General features: G+C 35.6%; 1 protein-coding gene across 1 annotated transcript; it reads right to left on the reverse strand.

The window, feature by feature from the left end:
* Nucleotides 1-5,736: 5,736 nt before the first annotated feature.
* LOC140763467 (rhomboid-like protein 19) lies at nucleotides 5,737-14,431 on the reverse strand. Its single transcript, XM_073101668.1, has 8 exons — nucleotides 14,105-14,431; nucleotides 11,741-11,865; nucleotides 11,177-11,237; nucleotides 9,094-9,260; nucleotides 8,338-8,452; nucleotides 8,031-8,233; nucleotides 7,828-7,947; nucleotides 5,737-6,077 (listed from the first exon to the last, which is right to left on the reverse strand). Exons 1-8 carry the CDS (start codon nucleotides 14,162-14,164, stop codon nucleotides 5,987-5,989), a joined length of 942 nt encoding a protein of 313 aa, XP_072957769.1. The 5' UTR covers nucleotides 14,165-14,431; the 3' UTR covers nucleotides 5,737-5,986.
* Nucleotides 14,432-18,911: the final 4,480 nt, after the last annotated feature.

The following is an 18,911-nucleotide window of genomic DNA, read 5'->3' on the forward strand; positions in this document are numbered from 1 at the left end:
CAGAGGTGCACATTGAGAAACCATCGTCGATGCTAAGAATACGTCTATGAAGAGTGTATCTCACTAGCATCGCTCCCCAGAATACAATGCCAAAAGAAAGTTATAACAAGAGAGATGGCTAACTTGCACTTCCAGATTAACTTCCAAGTATCTTTAACAGAGAACTCCCCTTCAAGATGGGCATTGTTGGTGGACTTGTTAGAGAACTCCCCAGACTTCGAGGTGTCCAAACTAGGTGATCTAGACATTTAGCTGATGCCAAACCAATGTGGATCCTAGGGATGCTACTGGCCACATTCTGAGGGATTAAGCTTCGCACAAGAGGCTTGTTCTTGTCATTGTAATTGAGGAGATGTTTTAACCCCAGAGATCGAGGGAGATAAGAGGATGTCGATAGGCGAAAGCTAGGCAGCTTGGGATATTTAATTATCAAGATTGAAGCTCCATCCCCGGCACTCTATATGACGTTCTGCTAGAGAATGTCTTTCAATTGTGAGATGGACCAGTCTACGAAGCTCAAGTCTTTGAGGAGTCCTAGAAGGACGAGCGAAAATACATATCTTTAAGAAGTCTGGCACTAGGAGTGCTCGCTTTGTTGGTAAAACTCCAAGCAAGCTTGAGAACCATGAGTTAATTAGCTAGGGAAAGATCTTTGATGCCAAAACCTTGACGTAGAGGGGTTTGCAAATGCTTCTCCAACTGTGGACTCTGGAGGTGGAGGTAGCGACCATCTCTCGCGACTCCCCACTAGAAATTTTGAAACATTGCATTGAGTTTGCTAAGGATTTCCAAGAAGGAGCGGCAGAAATTGACTCAACCTAATAATCCGATACGATAACCTAGCTCACAATCGAGTTTGAGTTTAGTCTAATTAGGTTCAGGTCATAAACAGGTTAACTCACCTAACTCGATTAATAATCGGGTTATGTTTGAGTTTATACCCTTGACCCATGTCGACCTGTTTAAGTATATGGGTCAAGTCAGATCAACTCGTCAACTGGCCAACCCTGTATATATAAGCCTAAACCCTAACTCACTCGCACCTTACTCTTTCTAATCGTCGCCGCACCTAACCTCCCACCTCAGTTTTCATCTTCTACCTCTTTGGCTCTCCCTCGCAGTCATTGCTCACAATGTCGACCTAAAATAGTCGATGCAAGCCTCAACTCCTTGTCTAATCTCTCACTCCCTCCCTTAGTCTCTTACGTTGCCGCTACTTACTCACTCATAGGGTTTTGATGAGCTTTTCTCCTTGTCAAACTCTATCCATCTTCCCCTTTTTGAGCAGAAGAGATAGATCCCTCTGATCCTCCTGACCTCCCCTTGTTGGAGGATTTTAGGCAGAGAATCAACCTCACGAGGCAAAGTCGCAACTCATAAAGTCCTAGTAAACCACCCCAAGGGCACCACCATCCTCAAGGAGTTGATCTAGAATGCCAATGACATTGGTTGCATTAGGGCCTATGTTTGCCTCGATCACCACACATGAGGTGTAGACTGTTCCCTAATGTGCATGTCTTTAACGTTTCCGCAGTCTCTACTAACCATAACTCCCTCCTTGTAATTAACCAACTTAAATAGAGTTAATAGGTACCTTTCCCATGACTATAGAGGTCATGAGATCTACGCCAACCCCAACAATTATTATGAAGAAAAAAATTTCTATGGCTCGACTTGGCTCAATGCTCAACTCGATTAATAGCTCGGCGGTACGGTTAGTTTAAAGGAATAGCTTGAAAATGCAACAGCCTAGAGTAGGTCTCGATAGCATTTAGTTTGGATCGGAACAATTGTTTAGCAACGCATATGACTTGAAGTCTAGACTAGATATTGGCTAAATCTTGGTGAAGCCTAAGTGTCTCTGTATCTAGAAAAAGTTAACATTTTATCCAACTCATATTTAGTCTTCGGGCTCATGAACAATAAAAAAGAAACCACAACTCCCTCCTCCTCGATCTCCTCCTAAGTTCTCATAAAGGCAATCCCATATTTCGGGTTGAGAATTGGTGGGCTATACCATGGACTCTTTTCTTTTTCTTTTGTTTACCTGCAAAAGTGCCCAATCAGCTGCTCGAGAGACTCCAACCTCTATTGTTGTGGTTAGATCCTCAAGAATTAGGCTATCGCTAATGCCGGGAACCTTATATTAAGATGTAGAAGCAAACATCGTCAACATCCAGGCTATCCAATCAAACACCACTGCAACCTGGGATAAAGATACACCCTCACTAGTCTGCATGAAGACCTCCTGGCCAAAATGGATCTCTATTAATGTTGGCATACCAAGGCTCATATTTCTCAAACCCATGTTGGAGAAGATAAGTGGTCCCAAAACCGTCGAAGTATTAGGGAAGTGTTCATAGCGTACTTTAAGAACATCTTCACTTCGTCTCCTCCCTCTTTTCTTAGCAACAACTGTGATAGATGGAAAGGCTTTTATTCCCTTTCGTGGGAAGCCATTAGACCTACTCTTGTCTCCCCTACAAACGAGGAGATAAATAATATCTTGGGAGCATGGGCCCTAATATAGCTTCCTATACTGATGGACTCAATGTCAGGTTTCTTTGGTTAGCTATGAAATAATTAACTTGCTCTGCTATCAAGGATTTGTTCAATATTGTCGTTATGGACAAGGATCTCAATTGAACTGTCATTATTCTTATCTCGGAAAAGGATGCCCTGCCAAAGTCACCAACTACTGCCCATAAAAGTCTTTGCAACACTATGTACAAGGTGATTTCCAAGCTGGAAACCATGAGAATTAAATCATTCCTTAGCTCGATCTCTAATCTCTCTAGCCACATGGCGATGTGGCATCACGGCTTGGCGCAGAGAATGCTGTGGGGGAATGGGCATTTACATCTCCTAATATGGATTGGACAAGATAGTTAGTAAAGCATCCTTTCCTTATTGTTATGATGCTTCATATGATGATGAAACTTTAGACCTGCTGTTAGGGTTTAAAGCTTTGCATGCTATCAATGCTGCTGGGACTTGCTGGCTATTTACTGACCGCCTGCCGACTTTAATGAGACAATTGGATTGATGTATCTCTTATATAATTCTGGAATATATTAGATGGATGCATATCTTTCATATTACCAAGGGTTTTCATTCACAAGCAAGGTTAATTATAACACTGCTCATGATAGTCTTGCTCTTCGTGAACATATTTGCAAAGAATGGACTGACCCATAGTTGGATCTCTTAGTAATACCAACTTTGAATGAATGCTCCATCTATCTACAGATTCTTTGTCACGACCCATAATAGGAATCATGACCGGTTATGCTTCTCAATATGCTTGAGATGCACGAAGCCTTATTAATACTCTCTACGTGTACGATGGCAAAATAAATAGATAAAGTGAAAATGTACTTGATTAAATTTTAAAACTAATTACAATAAAGATAAAACAATGTTAATATTTTTGAGTCTCTAAACTAAATGAATAAAACTTCTAATCTAAAGCATAAAATCTAAAAGAGCGAAAAAGTAAATAGGTGAATCCTAAGTGGAGGTGGAGTCCGGGTATATCTCGCTCAGTCACTCCGCCGACTATTACCTGAAATAGATAAATAAATACAAAAATAGAATCCATGAGCCAACAACTATAGCTCAGTGAGTGGAATCCACTCGAAAACCAAATAAATTTTAAATCATATTAATGCTGAATAAAATTAAACTAAGAGCAACAATATCCATAACAATATGCAATAGGCATGCTTTCTAAATAATAACAATGATAACAATAGAGAGAGTCACAACTCGTAACCTTGCGCGTTTTTAACATATTAATATTTTTTAATATTTATACTGTCATATGTTTCAATGGGTCTAAACCTGTGGATCCACATCAACTAGAAGTCATCTCGAGATGACGTTCGGAACTTTTCTTCATAGCTGATCCGGTTAAGGTCATCAGAGGGTATCACCCTGTGATCAACACACTCTGTCTTTTCCTCTAACCGTTGAGAGAAGTTAGAGTCACCTAAGAAATTTTCTCATTCATTCTAGGACTGTTCCCTAACCCCGCTAGAGTCACCTAAGAAAGTCACCACAGTGATCTAATTTAGGACTTTCCCTTGGACTTCCAGATAGACTTGAGTAACTACGAAAAATCGCAAACGATTTATACCGGGACTGTTTTCTAAGTCGTACCAATACTAGTCTCATTTTTCTTTTCATAAATTTCAATATTTGCACGAAGTATGGTGATACACTGAGTATAATAATTAAATGGACACAAAAAATATAACAATTTAATTTTCGCACGTACGGATAAAATTAATAGATTTGCACACAGGAATTGTAACAATTAAATTTTTGTATGTAAGAGTGAAATAAATAATTTGCACATAGAAAATTTACGTGGTTTGACAAAGGTATGAAATATAATAAAATAAATATGTGAGTGAACTCACTCACCTGAGTCTAGGTAAGACAAACGAAATCTTAAAATTTTTAATTTGAATAATATTCAATATTTCTAAAATTAAAAAAAAACTAAAATGGGTTTTAACCCACCCATTAGATTGGGCTGGGCTACTGCTAGCCCGGCCCAATCCAAAAAGAAATCAATTAAATCGGGTTGGGCCGAGGCCCAGCCAATTTAATTGAATTGGGCTCGGGCTAACCCGCAGCCCACCAAATAAGTGGTTTGGGTCGGGTCTTTGCATCCGAAATCCAACCCGAACCCAAACTTTAAAAGAAAAGGGTTGGCTTGGGTTAAACCCGAGCCCCACCCAAATATTTTCTCTTCTCACGACCAACGCGAGGAAGAGAAAGGTTGAAGGAGGGAATGACCGCCGGCGATCCTACCGACAGCCCTGCCGGCGGTGGTTCACGACCACCCTCAACCTCTCGACTCTCTCTCTCTCTCTTCATCGTCCTCACGAGGTGGAGGAAAACTCACCATCGACGGCCGACGCCAAGGCCGGCGTCGATTGGAGCCACGAGGGCTCCCTAGAAGACATCACCAACACTGGCTTGGAGCACGAAGCCTCCGGTGACGATGCGATTGCGACCCGAAGCCGCCGATCGGCCGGGGAGGAGTGTGGTGGTCCCAATTTCCTCCGGCGATGCTCCGACGATCCGATCCCACAGCGATGACTCCGACGGTGAGAAAAGAAAGAAAACTATGGAGGAGAAGAAGGCTGGGGGAGGTTGAGGAGAGAGAAAAGATTATGGTTAAATTTATAAATTAGAAGAGGATTAAATCTAATCCTATTTGGATTAGATGAAATCCCCTCTTTTCCGTGCCTCGTCACGTGCCGGAGAGGGAGAGGGGAGGGGCTGCACGTGCACCCTCTTCTCTCAACCCCCAAATAATTTTTTTTTTTCTGGTTCTGACATTCTTTCCAAAAAGCAGTATCTTCTTGCTTCCCTCATGTCAACTATTTGAAGCGCACTATTTGCTGCAGCATTTGAAGAGCACCTACAAATGAAAATTTTGATAATGCTCTTAACTTACTAACTTCTATAAAAGCTTTAAGCTATTGATAATAGACATTTTAACAGGCCCAACTAATATACTTAAATTAAATGGATGAAGAATTAATATTTTAAATAACATATGGGCCAAAAAAACTTCGAGAATTCAAGGCCTCTTATCTGATATCATCTTAAATCATCTTCATTCACCAATTATGGTGGTTTTTATATTTTATATTTAGCAAGTACCACTTATAATATTTGCATGTTCAGATTGATGCTAGAAGATTTACATGTAAAGGCTTGAACAACCAAACAGAGAACTGATAAGTTACTATACCAACATTTTTTCTACATTACATTATAGAAGAAGCATCCTTCGAATGTCATCTGATGATCTGAAGCCTAAAATAGAATATGATGATAAATCTGTTGACTAAAACATATAGTTCACCTACAGACTGTACTCAATCACACAGTAACCCAACGCAACCTCCAGAACTCTTGCAAATATAGGCAGTATCAATTCTGTATTTTTGGAACTTGAAAGCTATCAAATGCCATGGGATGTGACTTCTATGCTCCCCATGGTAGCTGATCTTTCAGCTGCTAATCTTTGTTCTAATGCTCTTTCTCCACGTTCTCTGCAAGAAATGGGCAGAAATTGCTCACTATCTTTTAAAGAAAGCATCATAGATGAATAAATATGCAAAAACTCGGACCCACAATTACCATGCTAGAATCAGGCACCTGTGATACCAAGTACTCCAGCAAGTTTGAGAATAGTAGAATGGAGAAACAAATTGTACTAGTCCCTTTAAGTTTAGGTATCCTTTATGAAAAAGCTTTTGATGTAGAAATTGGATTGATAAATGCTTAAATCTTACTAACATTAATGAGTTATGTATTTGAAATGACATCAGATTACCAAATAAAATTGAACTGGAGAAGCAAAATCCAAAAATGTATCATTGAGAAAATAATAAGCAACTCGCCTAATCATTGTGTTGTTGAATGTCAGTGCAGTAAAATGGAAGTATAGAAATCAAGGGATAATTTTGGTGGATATTATAGTACTTTCATTATTTACGTAATTACACATGTACAATAAATAAAATAATGTGTCCAACTAAGTAATATGATAAGCCAGATATCATAGTGTGCCACTTTCTATCTTCTTTTGAATTGTAAGAAAAAGGCTATTATGCATGAGACTCCCACCAATGTATCCAAGGAGGGCAAGATGTATGTACGCATGATAGTGGAAAATGTTATTAACCAATTTATCTGATAAAATTTTGCCTAAAACAGGGATGTGCAGATAATGGTGTTGCTCTCTTAACCAAAGAGACATTTGGACCATTTTCCCACTATATGACAAGATGTATAATTTTACACAGAGTAATTCACCAGTATGTGCTCGCTGATTAACAACAGTTTTGTAGAACTTCTCACTGGTTATTTTCTTCTTTTTTCACTTGTCTCTTTTAGATATACATATAGTATTTACACACTAATGCAAGTGTATTATTAGATGTATATACATTAGACAACAATTGTTTTAACCATTCATGATCCTCCAAAATAGTGCAGAAGACAGCAAATACATGAGACAAGAAGAGTAGAGAGCTGACTTTAAGATTAATCCACATTTCTTCCTTGGTTAGAAGGTATAACGTAGAATTGGTCAATCATAATACCTGCTATATTCTCATAACTAACAAACATTTCTTTTGAGCATGATACAATCCAACCGTATGGATTAAAGTTGAGTCAAATCAAGTGGAGTTGATTTAGTTAATTAGATTGGTTTATTACTTTAAATTTTAAATAAGTGGATGTAAGCCCATTAGGGTGAATTGAATCCGATCTTATAAATAGAAGTTATCATGGGATAATTATCAGGTGTGGAATGATATTGAGATAAGTTATTTTATTATTGTATATTTATCGTCTCAAGCTTCTAAACCATATCCACCATTTTTTTTCATAAGTCATCCTATCTTACGGCCGTCCATCACCATCCTTAGTTGTCCACCACTCTATGACGACCGCCACAATATTGGATAATCTGTTTCAGCCCCATTTTGATCTTTCCTCACCCTTTTGGTCATAACTTTTTGCCCATTATTTCAAATCCATTCAAACTAGAGTCAAAAATATCCTAACTCATGAGGCTATCTTTCATTAAAGTTTCACAATTTTCTTACGTATGGATCGTTCTAGATCTAGTAGGTAACAAAGAATCTCTTCATATGACCATCTTATGATACTTATCACATTAACCTGCTAGTGGATCAGAAGGTTTTTCTTTTACATGGTTTATGTGAAATGACATCTACTAGTATGCTGGAAATGGATATACCACAGCCATATAGTACAAACAGAGAATACCTCCTCCTGGATGCTTCTGTGGAAGTTGAAATAGGCAATGTATGATCAATGAATTCAGAAGTTCTCAATCTTGTGCATAGAACTCGATCAAATAAAGATGAGATTGGTTCTATAACTGGCCTGCAATTTGAAGTAAAAGGATCACAACTGGAAGAACAAAACATAAAAATATTTGATTGACGTAGCAGGAGAACAAATGGTACCGCATAAATTCTGGGAAAAAGCTGGAAAAGGAGAACTCATCACTTGGATCTCCCTTAAGACCAATTTCTGGTTTCCTTTGAAAGTATCGTAGGTAAATCCAACTTACGTATGTGCCAGCTAATAAAGTTGGAAGGAAATTTATGGATTCTTCTATTATGAAGGCCATGATTATTGAGAACACTGCAACAAAAAGTGGCATCCACTGGAAAAGTAGGGGCATAAATGAAAATACCAATATCAAACCAATTTCTTTAGAAAATATGAAATTTGGTGAGGCAAATACTCATCTTACATTTAAACACACACCTTTGCTTTAATCTTCCAGAAAAAACACATAGGCAACTCATGATCTGGTGTGATTTGCTTCATACCAACTAAAAATCCAGCAAGAACACCGTGAAAGCCAGAAAGAGGTGTATATCTGAAAGAACAACAAAAATAGTTATTGAAATCAGAAACAAGGTGAATTGCAGATTGAATACAGGACGTACATAGAGATTCACATGTTTCAACAGGCATGACGCAGACCAGTTCTGAAAAGAGACAAACAAAAGAAAAAAGAAAAAAGAAAAAAGAAAAAAGAAAAAAGAAATGCCCTGATAGCTATCTTAGCACATGGTGAACAAAGAGCTTTTTCCCAATTAGAAGTTGTCAAGAAACATGATTACATGACAAATGAGTATAAAGACTGATGAGTGTTGCATTTGCAATAACTATTGAGGTCATTTATTCATGTAATGCATGGGGCTGATGTTAGTGTGCTGTAAGTGTTCCTGCAACAAATGACTTCTACAAATATGTGCAGGGAAGGAATCTGTTTGGGGTGAGTATAAAATTACTCATATCAGAAGAATACGAGCTACATTAGTCAAACAAATGGTACCCATGATGAGATATTAGAAAGTCCAGTTTCCATACCATACAATGCTAACTATTCTTCCAATAACAAACATATAAAATGCATGAGATGTTGAATTATAAGAAGAGTCAGGTATAATATGAATGCATAGAAGATAGTGAAGAAAGAATATACAACTAAGATCAATTGTTTCTTCTACTTACAAGAAACTCTCCTTTCTTGTGATGTAGTACAATGCTATAGCAGTAACAAAAGCGCAGACAGAAGTAAAAAAGTTGACCAAAATAATGAATTTCATGAACTCCTTGCGACCCCATACTGGTTCCAGTGCTTTACCACAGAAAAGAAGGCCAACAGAGCTTCCTATAGCCTGCAAGTATAAAATTGCCATCATATGATTATATTCCAGGTAAAGTTAAACTAGCAAAAGATTTTCAAGCTATAACTTGCAATTGTAAAATGCAGAAGGTATGGGATTGAAGGTTCATTCTTGCAGTGATTCATTGTCTTCAGTGAATTTCACCAAAAGGCTTGATTGATAGTACTATTCATATAAGACAATACATATAAATATATAATTTTTTAGGAAGCCTTCCTAAAATTTGCTAGAATAAATAGTATCACATATCTATCAAGTATCAACTATACATAAAATTTTTGCAACAGATACTAACTGAATACCAAGGATATTTTGTGCTGCATAAAATACACAAAGTGCTGGAAACCAGCAGGCACGGCATTCATCGTAAGGAACGAAGAAAGTTAAGGGATAGAAAGGAAGATGGGGAAGACCAAGAGAGCTTAGGAAGAAGACCAACAGGTCTCATGGCATGAAGTAGATAACAGGCGCCATAGCGGGTGACTTGAGCCAAAAGAGAACTTTTTAAAATATATAATGTTTATTTTATTAAGTATCATAATTTGTTAAAACTTGAAAGAACTGAAAGGATAGAGAGTAACATAATCAAAAGAACACCAATAGTTTAAGAAGGACATCATATGCAAAAATAAAATCATCAACAGAATATAATAGAACAAAAACAAGCCTAATAAAGAGGACCTAGAAATCCGCTTGCTACCATATATGATCGTGACCTGCCATAGTTTAAAGCATTAGATTAGTAGTTGAATATGGTAAGGATTGCATGTCATGAACTTAAACATTCTTCAAAGCCACCAAAACACCTAGTATGGCAAATAGGATTTAAAACCAACATGGTGGCCACCATTGCGGAAGTCATTCCTTTTTATTATAATAATGATTGTATCCAAAGGATCTTATTTAGAATGGGCAAGTTATCACAAGATAGGATCTCAGCAGGAATAATGAGGTGGTGTGCTTCTCTACCATATTTAGCTTACTATAATTAATGTCAAGATCAACCTACCACATCATGCCGTATTATTTGCATGTGTTGAATCTTTGTGGACTTTTGATGCATAACTCACATGATACCAATAATAAGTTCATAATAGGAGCGCAGACACCTATGCTTATGCAACACCCACAACCATGTGCAAGCACATAACTCACAAATATAGTGAATAAAGTCCTTGCTAGATAATAGCCTGAAACTGATTCTAGAAATAGATACCATCATACACATTCTCTTAACACTTCTAGATATTGTCCCTTAACTTGCACACATTAACCAACCGTACAAAATAAAGATATTTATAAGGAAACAAAAGAAACCCACAAAAGAATTCCTCCAAAATCATGTTATAGTAATAAATTGTAAATATTTTATAGTACCTAAAAAAACCAAAATATGAGATAGCAAGAAAATGATTTCCTTGCTCTTTGTTAACCACTCTAAATCGATGTGACATCCTCTAGGAAATGTTTATGGGCACACTGGAATTTGGAACAGCTATATATTGATTGCTCCCAATTTCTAGTACTCCAGTTCTCATGTTAGCTAACAAGTAAAAGAAACAAACGTCAATGTCCTACAGTGACCTTATGACCAAATAAATAAGAATCATCTCTAAAACAATATTTAAGTGATTGTAGTTCATGTAAATGATACATGAATGTTGACAAATAATAGAAAAGTTTAATTCAATCAAGATTAAAGTATTAAAAATTTCTGCTAGAGGTAACAAAATCATACTACCTATCATGCATTATAATATGATTTAATTGAATTCTGAGAGCATAAAAAGTAGGTACATCACACAAGATATCACAAACATCAGGGAAAAAAATCCATTGACTCGTACAATTAAATAAAGGAAGACAGGAATAATTGATAGCTAAATCTGTAAGAGAATATAGCCTACCCCTGGAAGAACTTGCTCAAGATAACCAGCAGTTATGAGGTTCCATGCAAATGGAATTGTCCTACAAGAAGTCAAAACTTCAAATAAGTTCTAACTCCTAAATAAGCGTGGAAAGTGATTATTGATCCTGAGCTAGCATTACTAATACTAACAAGTAATTCCTATTACAGTGGAAGTAAGCTGTGTTAAAGAAAAAAGACCCTCCTATACAGTCAAGGAGCATCACAAGTTGGTCTGTACGCACATGATACATCATCTACATGGCCATAAAATGGTGGAGAACAAAACTTCGATAAACAGGACAGAAACAGAGATGTACTTGTAAAAAGACCAAAGAGTCATCCTTCTAATGTTTGTAGGAATAAGCAACCTCCTCCATGCTCAACATAACACCACCCCATCCCATCCCTCTTTTTCCTTGGGTTCTCTTTCTGTTTTTAATTTACTCTTTCATTTTTATTGTTTGTTTATCTGTTTATGTATATACTACATACCACATACACATGCTCTGTATGCAGATATGTGCTCACTTGGTTTTCATAGAAAGAAAGCTCAAATGGTTACCTTGCAGGAATAAGTGCAAGATAGTTGACAGCTGAGGGAAATACTTGGAGTAAAGCATATCCTCCAAGAAGTACTACAGCAAGGCCTTTGCAGGTCCGAGTGAATCCTTTTGGTTCGCTGCCAACCTGCATTTAAGATAAATGGATACTGTAGATATTACATAGATTTCAAGTGCATCAGAACTTTCAGAAGGCCAGAACATTTTAACAAAGGCCTGCAAAATTAACTCTTAAGACAAGCTACAAAAGAAAAGTAGTGTAAACACTTCCATAATAGTCACAAACATATTGATTGAAAATGTACTCTCAATGCATGTATAGCACTAAGGAAGAAATGCTCTAGAGTAACGAGAACAGATGTCAAAAAAAAAAAAGTTGACTAAGATAACTAATATAACATATTGGCATTCGGGTTCTTGATGATGACATATAGCATCAAAAGTTAAACTACAAAAGTACCAAAACATAACCACTTCAAATATAGTACAATTCTTTTGTTCAAGCTCTCCAATCTTGACATGACTAAGTATACTTATATATTAGTGAAAAATATTAGCAACAGAGGTTGCAAGCTTACCCAGATGAAAAGGATAGAGATATATAGCAGAGATTGTATGAACTTCCTATTCATGGGAAACCAAAAAACTTATGCACTTCCATGCTGCTTTAAGAAATCGTAGAATGTGTCCTGATTACAAAACTTCAAAATGTTGTATGAAACTGTCACGAAAAAAGTGTTCCTAAAATAGTCTTGTTAACAAGGTTGGCATCTATTAGTTCTACTTCTACCTCTGCTTATAGAACTATTTCTCCATTTGACATATAACTATATAAGGTATAATTGTTTAGTCACCTAACTATCATTGGTAACTTGCCTAGCAGTAATTGGTGAGCCGGTTTGCATCTCATGGCAAAGTAGTACAAAACTTCAAATGTGGCATAATTTTTCATTTTATTTCAATAGCTTATGGTCTTTTCAATGCAAAACATAAATATATGCTGTGATAAGATTATTTCCATAATGTGAAGATCTTTCCTGAAATTTTGGTGAATACACATGGATAGTTTGTAACTTGACAACATGACCAGTGTCCAAAACTCAAGGCTGCCAATTGTTAGCCCAATATAATCATTTTCCGAAGGATACATTTAGTTAGTTATGAGAATGTGCAAAATCCAGGTCTATAGGTAGCTCTTATAGAAGGAAAAAAGTTCGGCTCAGCTACAGGACAATGATTGCAGTCTATTGCTGTCAGAAGAACAATTCTAAACTAGAAGCTATCAAGCTAGAACCACCTTGGGCCTATTTCCAGAAAAAGCTTGGCAGATATATGCTGGCCAAGTGAGGCTAAGACTTTAACCTAAAAAGTAATCATATTATATACATCATCAGAGTTCTCCATCAAAATTTTGCATGTACTTCATCTCCGTCATCCTTCAATAAATTAGACTCCACCTTTTCAATATCTAGGGGCCTTACTTTATTTGCAACTTTGTCAAGTTGTTGCCTTAATTCCTAGATGATTTGCTAGGAGTTGTGTTATTTCTTCTTCTCCTTCCCTTTTTCCCATCTTACTCATCAATTTTCTTTCCACTGCCATGACATTAGCATGACAATGGGAAGGCAAAACCGCCATGGCAGCGACCTGCAGACCGCATAGGTCACTTTGTAAAACAATATTTGCCATTCCCATCTCTCTAAGTTAATTAAAACTATCCTTTCTTCCTATAATAACTATTCTTTCAATCGGAAGGGCTACATTAGTCATGTTCAGTGTTACATCAACCTGACCCCCTAGGCTTACAGAAGTATGGACCCCTTGGATCATTGCATTGCACACTAAAATAGAATTTTCATTTGAGAGCGACAAAACGTATGCAGCTCGTTCAATCAAGCAAAAGGTTGCAGAGGTCAATTCATTGAGGCCAACTTTGGTCAACCAATGTTGCCGCCAAATGGATGGCTGAGAACTGATCCAGATCTACTCTCCGATAGGTCATGCATCAAAGCTCCATAATGGTTACCAACACATCCAAGCTTCCTTGCTTCTGATTGCACACACTTTCGTCCCACATGCAAATGCACTTCTATGCTATCAAAATCTAAGCACAATAATAGATCTAGGCCAATAGCAAAAATCTCATGTCAAATTACTAAACGGATTAGTCTTCCCAGCTTAGTAATACAATATTGACCCAAAATCTTCATCATCCTACTACCAACTGCATGAACTCCATCATGATCAGACAAGTAACAGAACAAAGAGATCCAATCGGTGGGAGCAAAAACCCCATCTGACATCCCAATCAAGAACTGAGCCAGCAAAGAAAAAGGAAAAAAGTAATTGGGCTTCGTCTTACTTACAGCTGAAGGAGGCTGCAGAGGTTGGACTTCAGAGGAAGAAGATGGATTGCTTTCCATCATCTTCTCTTCTCTTCTCTTCTCTTCTCTTCTCTTTCGTCGAAATATGGGCTAAGACGTGCCGATTAAAACCCTCTGCTATATAGATTTGGCTCGGTCTTCGTCAATTGTCAACGATGGAAGGCCTCGGAAATTGTGGGCTCGAATGGAGAAGTAAAGGAATCCAGCGGAAATGGGCAGCAGCGAGTTGGGTTCTATCTACTTCCCGAAATCTACACCATTTGGTACTAATCTACTATTAGCTTCATGCGAGCCATGACTTCTCCATTACACCATTTGGAACACCCCTGTATTCTCCACCATATACGTATCACCAACCTCTTAGTCCTAATGAAAATTAATTGAAATATTTGCCAAATTAATTTGTTGTTAATGCTACCGCTTTTGACCAAACTGAGCATTTTCGGAATATTATTAATCCAAATAGTCTAACTCTCAAAGTAATATATTATATACTCAACTTATCGCTCGTAGAAAATCATGTAGACTGTATACCAACCGTTGACAAATATCGCTAAATCTAAGCTAAATTATCACTATAGGCTTGCACATGCATGCATATAGATATGTGTCACCTAAAGCCATGTCTCAATAGTAGCATTTGCATTATATTCAATGACATTTCCTATGTGCCGACATAAAGGAGAAATAGGGGCATTTATCTCTCTCTTTTTATGTGTTTTAGTGGCAGTGGCAAAAATATTGCTAATGCATATTGACATTTAATTTTGTTATTATCTTTAATTTATGTGGCATTATAATTGTGCGTGATATACTGTAATCAAATATAATATTACTTTTTGCTACTAACAAAATTTTATATTTACATAACAATATAAAGAAAATGTGGCAACTTAGATATCAAAAATACTTTCTTGTATGGTGAGGTGGATTGAAAAATTTATATGAACCAATCCTCGGGTTTTATTTCGAGGACTTTACCGAACCATATATGCAAATTAAAGAAGGCAATTTATGGTCTCAAGCAAACATCTAGAGCTTGATATGGTAAAATTGTTTAATACTTTATATTTTGTGACTTTTATGTTTCAAATTCCGATCCAAGCATGGTTGTGAAGAAGCATGATGGTATACATGTAATAGTTTTACTTTATGTGGATGACATGATTGTTACATGTGATAATGACAAAGAGATTAGTAAGCTTTGTAATGAGCTTGCTATTCAATTTGAAATGAAGAACTTAGGGAAACTATATTATTTTATTGGGTTAGAGGTAAAGAAAGGTGTTGATGGTATTTTTCTTTCTCAAAAAAAGTTTGAATTGTAAAGAAGTAAATCATGTTTTACTTAGAAAAGGTGATGGCAAGGTTCTTGAAAATTTAAGACTTTTTCGAACACTTGTAGATACCTTGTTGTATCTCACAATTACAAGATCGGATATTACATTTTCGATTAGAGTAGCGAGCCTGTATATGTAAGAACTTAGAAAGCCTCATTTGGATGGCACTAAGAGAATCTTTCGGTATGTCAATTCCTCTCTTGATGTTGGTTTCTTTCAAGAAGAATGCAAGTTGTGAACTTGTTAGTTTCATCGATATAGATTGGGCCGGTGATCTTGATGAGAGAAATTCGACATCAGGTTATGTTTTTAGCTTGGGTTCGTCTTATGTATCATGGTGTAGCAAAAAATAAGATATTATGGTACTCTCTAGTATGAAAGCGGAGTATAAAGCGACGACTCTTGCGGCACAAAAATGTGTATGGTTGCGAACTTTGGTTGATGATGTTCAAAGAGATATTGACGATCCAGTGAATGTTGGTTGCAAAAATCAAAGTGTAATCAAACTAGCGGCAAACCCAATTTTTCATGCAAGAATGAAGCATCATTTTATTCGAGAGAAAGCACTTCGGAAAGAAATCAAGTTTATAGATGTGCACTTTCAAGACAACTCAGCGAATATCTTTACTAAAGATCTTCCAAAGCTAAGTTTGAAAAACTTCAAAGAAAGCTCGGTTTGGTTACTCATAAGTTTGCACTAAGGAGGAGTATTAAAAATTAGTGCTAGACTTAGTTATCATTTTGTCATACTATCTTGTTGGTAATTTTATATATTTGATATGAATTTTTTATTAACTTTGAGCTAAATTTTAAGTGGGGCCCACACATTATTAATGATGGCTTAATGGTGGAATTAATTTAGCTCAAAGAGTATTTTATTGTTATATATTCACTTAGTCAAATTTATGAAGAGAAGTGAATGAAAATTGGCTCTAAAGTGGGTATCATGACAATGAAAAATAAAAAAAAAGTGAGTTTAGTACCATATTAGATATTTAAAAAATATTAGTATGGTATATAAGTAACAAACTTTTTATGAGCTTTGGGCCCCAAAATGGGTACTTATTTTGTAGGTAAATATTACTATGCAACTTAACTCACACATGCGCGTCGCCCAATTCGATTCGGTTCGCACGCACAGGTTAAGTCCAATTTTAATTTTTTGCCTGATACGGATGGGTCTCGGTCAATTAATTGGTTGAACTCGACCAGAAATAGTGTATCCCTTCACGTTGTAACTATTAATTGGTTTTAGACCCGAAATAGTGCATCCACTCGTGACCATCCTTTCGTCGAGCCTGATTAATTCTATAAATAGGCTGTCAGTTTGTAGAATTTTACACACAAAATTTTGGTTCATTCCTTCTAAGTCTGGGTCGAGTCTTAAGTCTGAGTCTACATTTGAGAGAGAGCACAGCATGGTTCAAGTTCAACAAGGCATTCGAATAGCTGCTTCCTTTCGAGTGCAAGACAGTCGTTGTATCTTAAAAGATCGACGTCCACTGTTCCAGAAGCAATCAGTGGGGGGTGAATTGGTCTTAAGGAGATAGTGTTCAACATTAAACTCGACTATTCAGAATTTTATATTCTATAATCTATAAGTTTATTTAATTAATTAATTAATTTTTATTTGGTTTTGTGTGACTCTTTGGAATCAGATTGTTACCTCCAATATATCTCATTATGTATGAGTTATTTTTGTAATCCTTACTTATTAGGGGTACTTTGAGAATAGTTTTATCTTATTATGTATGAGTCTTGTTTAGTTATATGCAAGTAAATCTTTTGTATGTCAGAGAACTCTAAGTCATCTTCTTCATTTTGGTGTCATCTTAAAAAGCAAGAGAAAGAAAGAGAATCTATCTTAGAGTTTTGCTAGATAGAAGGTGGGTGACCTTCTATTCTAACTCCTACCTCCTACCTCTCTTATGAGCTTGTCTTGTAAGTTTAGTAACTTTCTACTTGTGAAGACTTGATATTATTGGATTAATACCTTAGTTATTATCTCTCGAGAAGATATTGAGTTTACTATCAGAACCATGACTTTATGAGTGTGTATTAAGAACCACTAACCATGTTAGCTATTTTTACCAAATTAAAATGTTAACTTTGACAATAATTTATATAGACGCATTAAGCATCAACTAAAGCAAATCTAGATAAATAGATTTCAACATTAATTGCTTTGATATAATTTTTATTTGCATGTTTGGTTAAACAAAAAAAATTAGAAAATATACTTCTAAACAATTAAGAGTTTAGAAAAAAGTAAATATTTGAGTTAGTTCCACTAATTGAGCTTCCAAGTACTGTATATGCATGTATCTGGATAAAGCCAAAGGCTAATATTCACTAGAGTTCTTTTTGTTTGTTTGTTTGTTTGTTTGTATAGATACCTCTTAAGATTCTTCTTCTTTTATCAATACCCGCAAACATAATTAACCATTAAGATTTCATAACAAAATCTAAAATTTGATCAAGTTTTATATACACAGTTAATATTTTATATATACACCTCCAAAATTTCATCAAGTTAACTACTAAAATATCTTTATTTCTATTTATATATGTCGTTTTAGTTAAGCATATTTATCTTTTGGTCTGCTAACTCAATAAGCTTTTATGTTATAGGTCTAAAAAAGAATCTTATAAAACATCCAAATAAATACTATAGGTTTTGAAGTATGTACAACAAATATTAAATTTAGAAGGGTAAAGGTAAATTTAATTTACAGAATGACAACTATGATATTTAAAAAATTTTAAAATAGTAATTATAATATTTTAAAACTTTTTAAAGGTAATTATAAAAGTTTTTATTTTTTTTATGAATAATTACACTTAGGACTCCTCCAACTATTGCTCATTTTTATATAGACCCCTTTATTTATTTTTTGTGATACTAACTAGGAAAAAACTTTGAGATGCATTTCTTATTAATTATCATTTATTAATTATATTTTTTCCTTAAAAAATAATATCTGAATGTATTATGATCAATTTCGAGCCCTACATAAACCATTTATAAATAGAAAAATATTTTATTTTATTTTATTAAAACTTTGAGAGGAAGTAAAAAAAAATTCCTAGTTTAAAGGATCAATTATATACTAAAATAAAGACGAGAGAATACATGTGGAAACCGACAATAGTTTATATTTTTTTATAATTATATATTCTTTTATTTAAAAAAATTATTTTTTTCACACAATCACCGCCGTAGTTTAGTGATTGAGGGTTAAATATACTATTTAAACTTATTTTGACGTGCTGATTAGGAGGGTTAACCTAGTTGTCTTAATCTATATATATCAGAGAGAGCTGGTCCGATAACCTAGTTGATATAAGAGAGAACACCTTATTCTTTCATAAAATGTAGGCTTATGATACCTAATACCCGGCTTAAATAAATTTAAGTTTGGGTTATTCTAAACATTTCTTTTATGATA

The sequence above is a fragment of the Typha angustifolia genome, chromosome 7 (genome assembly GCF_048772165.1).
Source record: "Typha angustifolia cultivar Huaian chromosome 7, ASM4877216v1, whole genome shotgun sequence".
Classification (NCBI taxonomy): Eukaryota; Viridiplantae; Streptophyta; class Magnoliopsida; order Poales; family Typhaceae; genus Typha; species Typha angustifolia.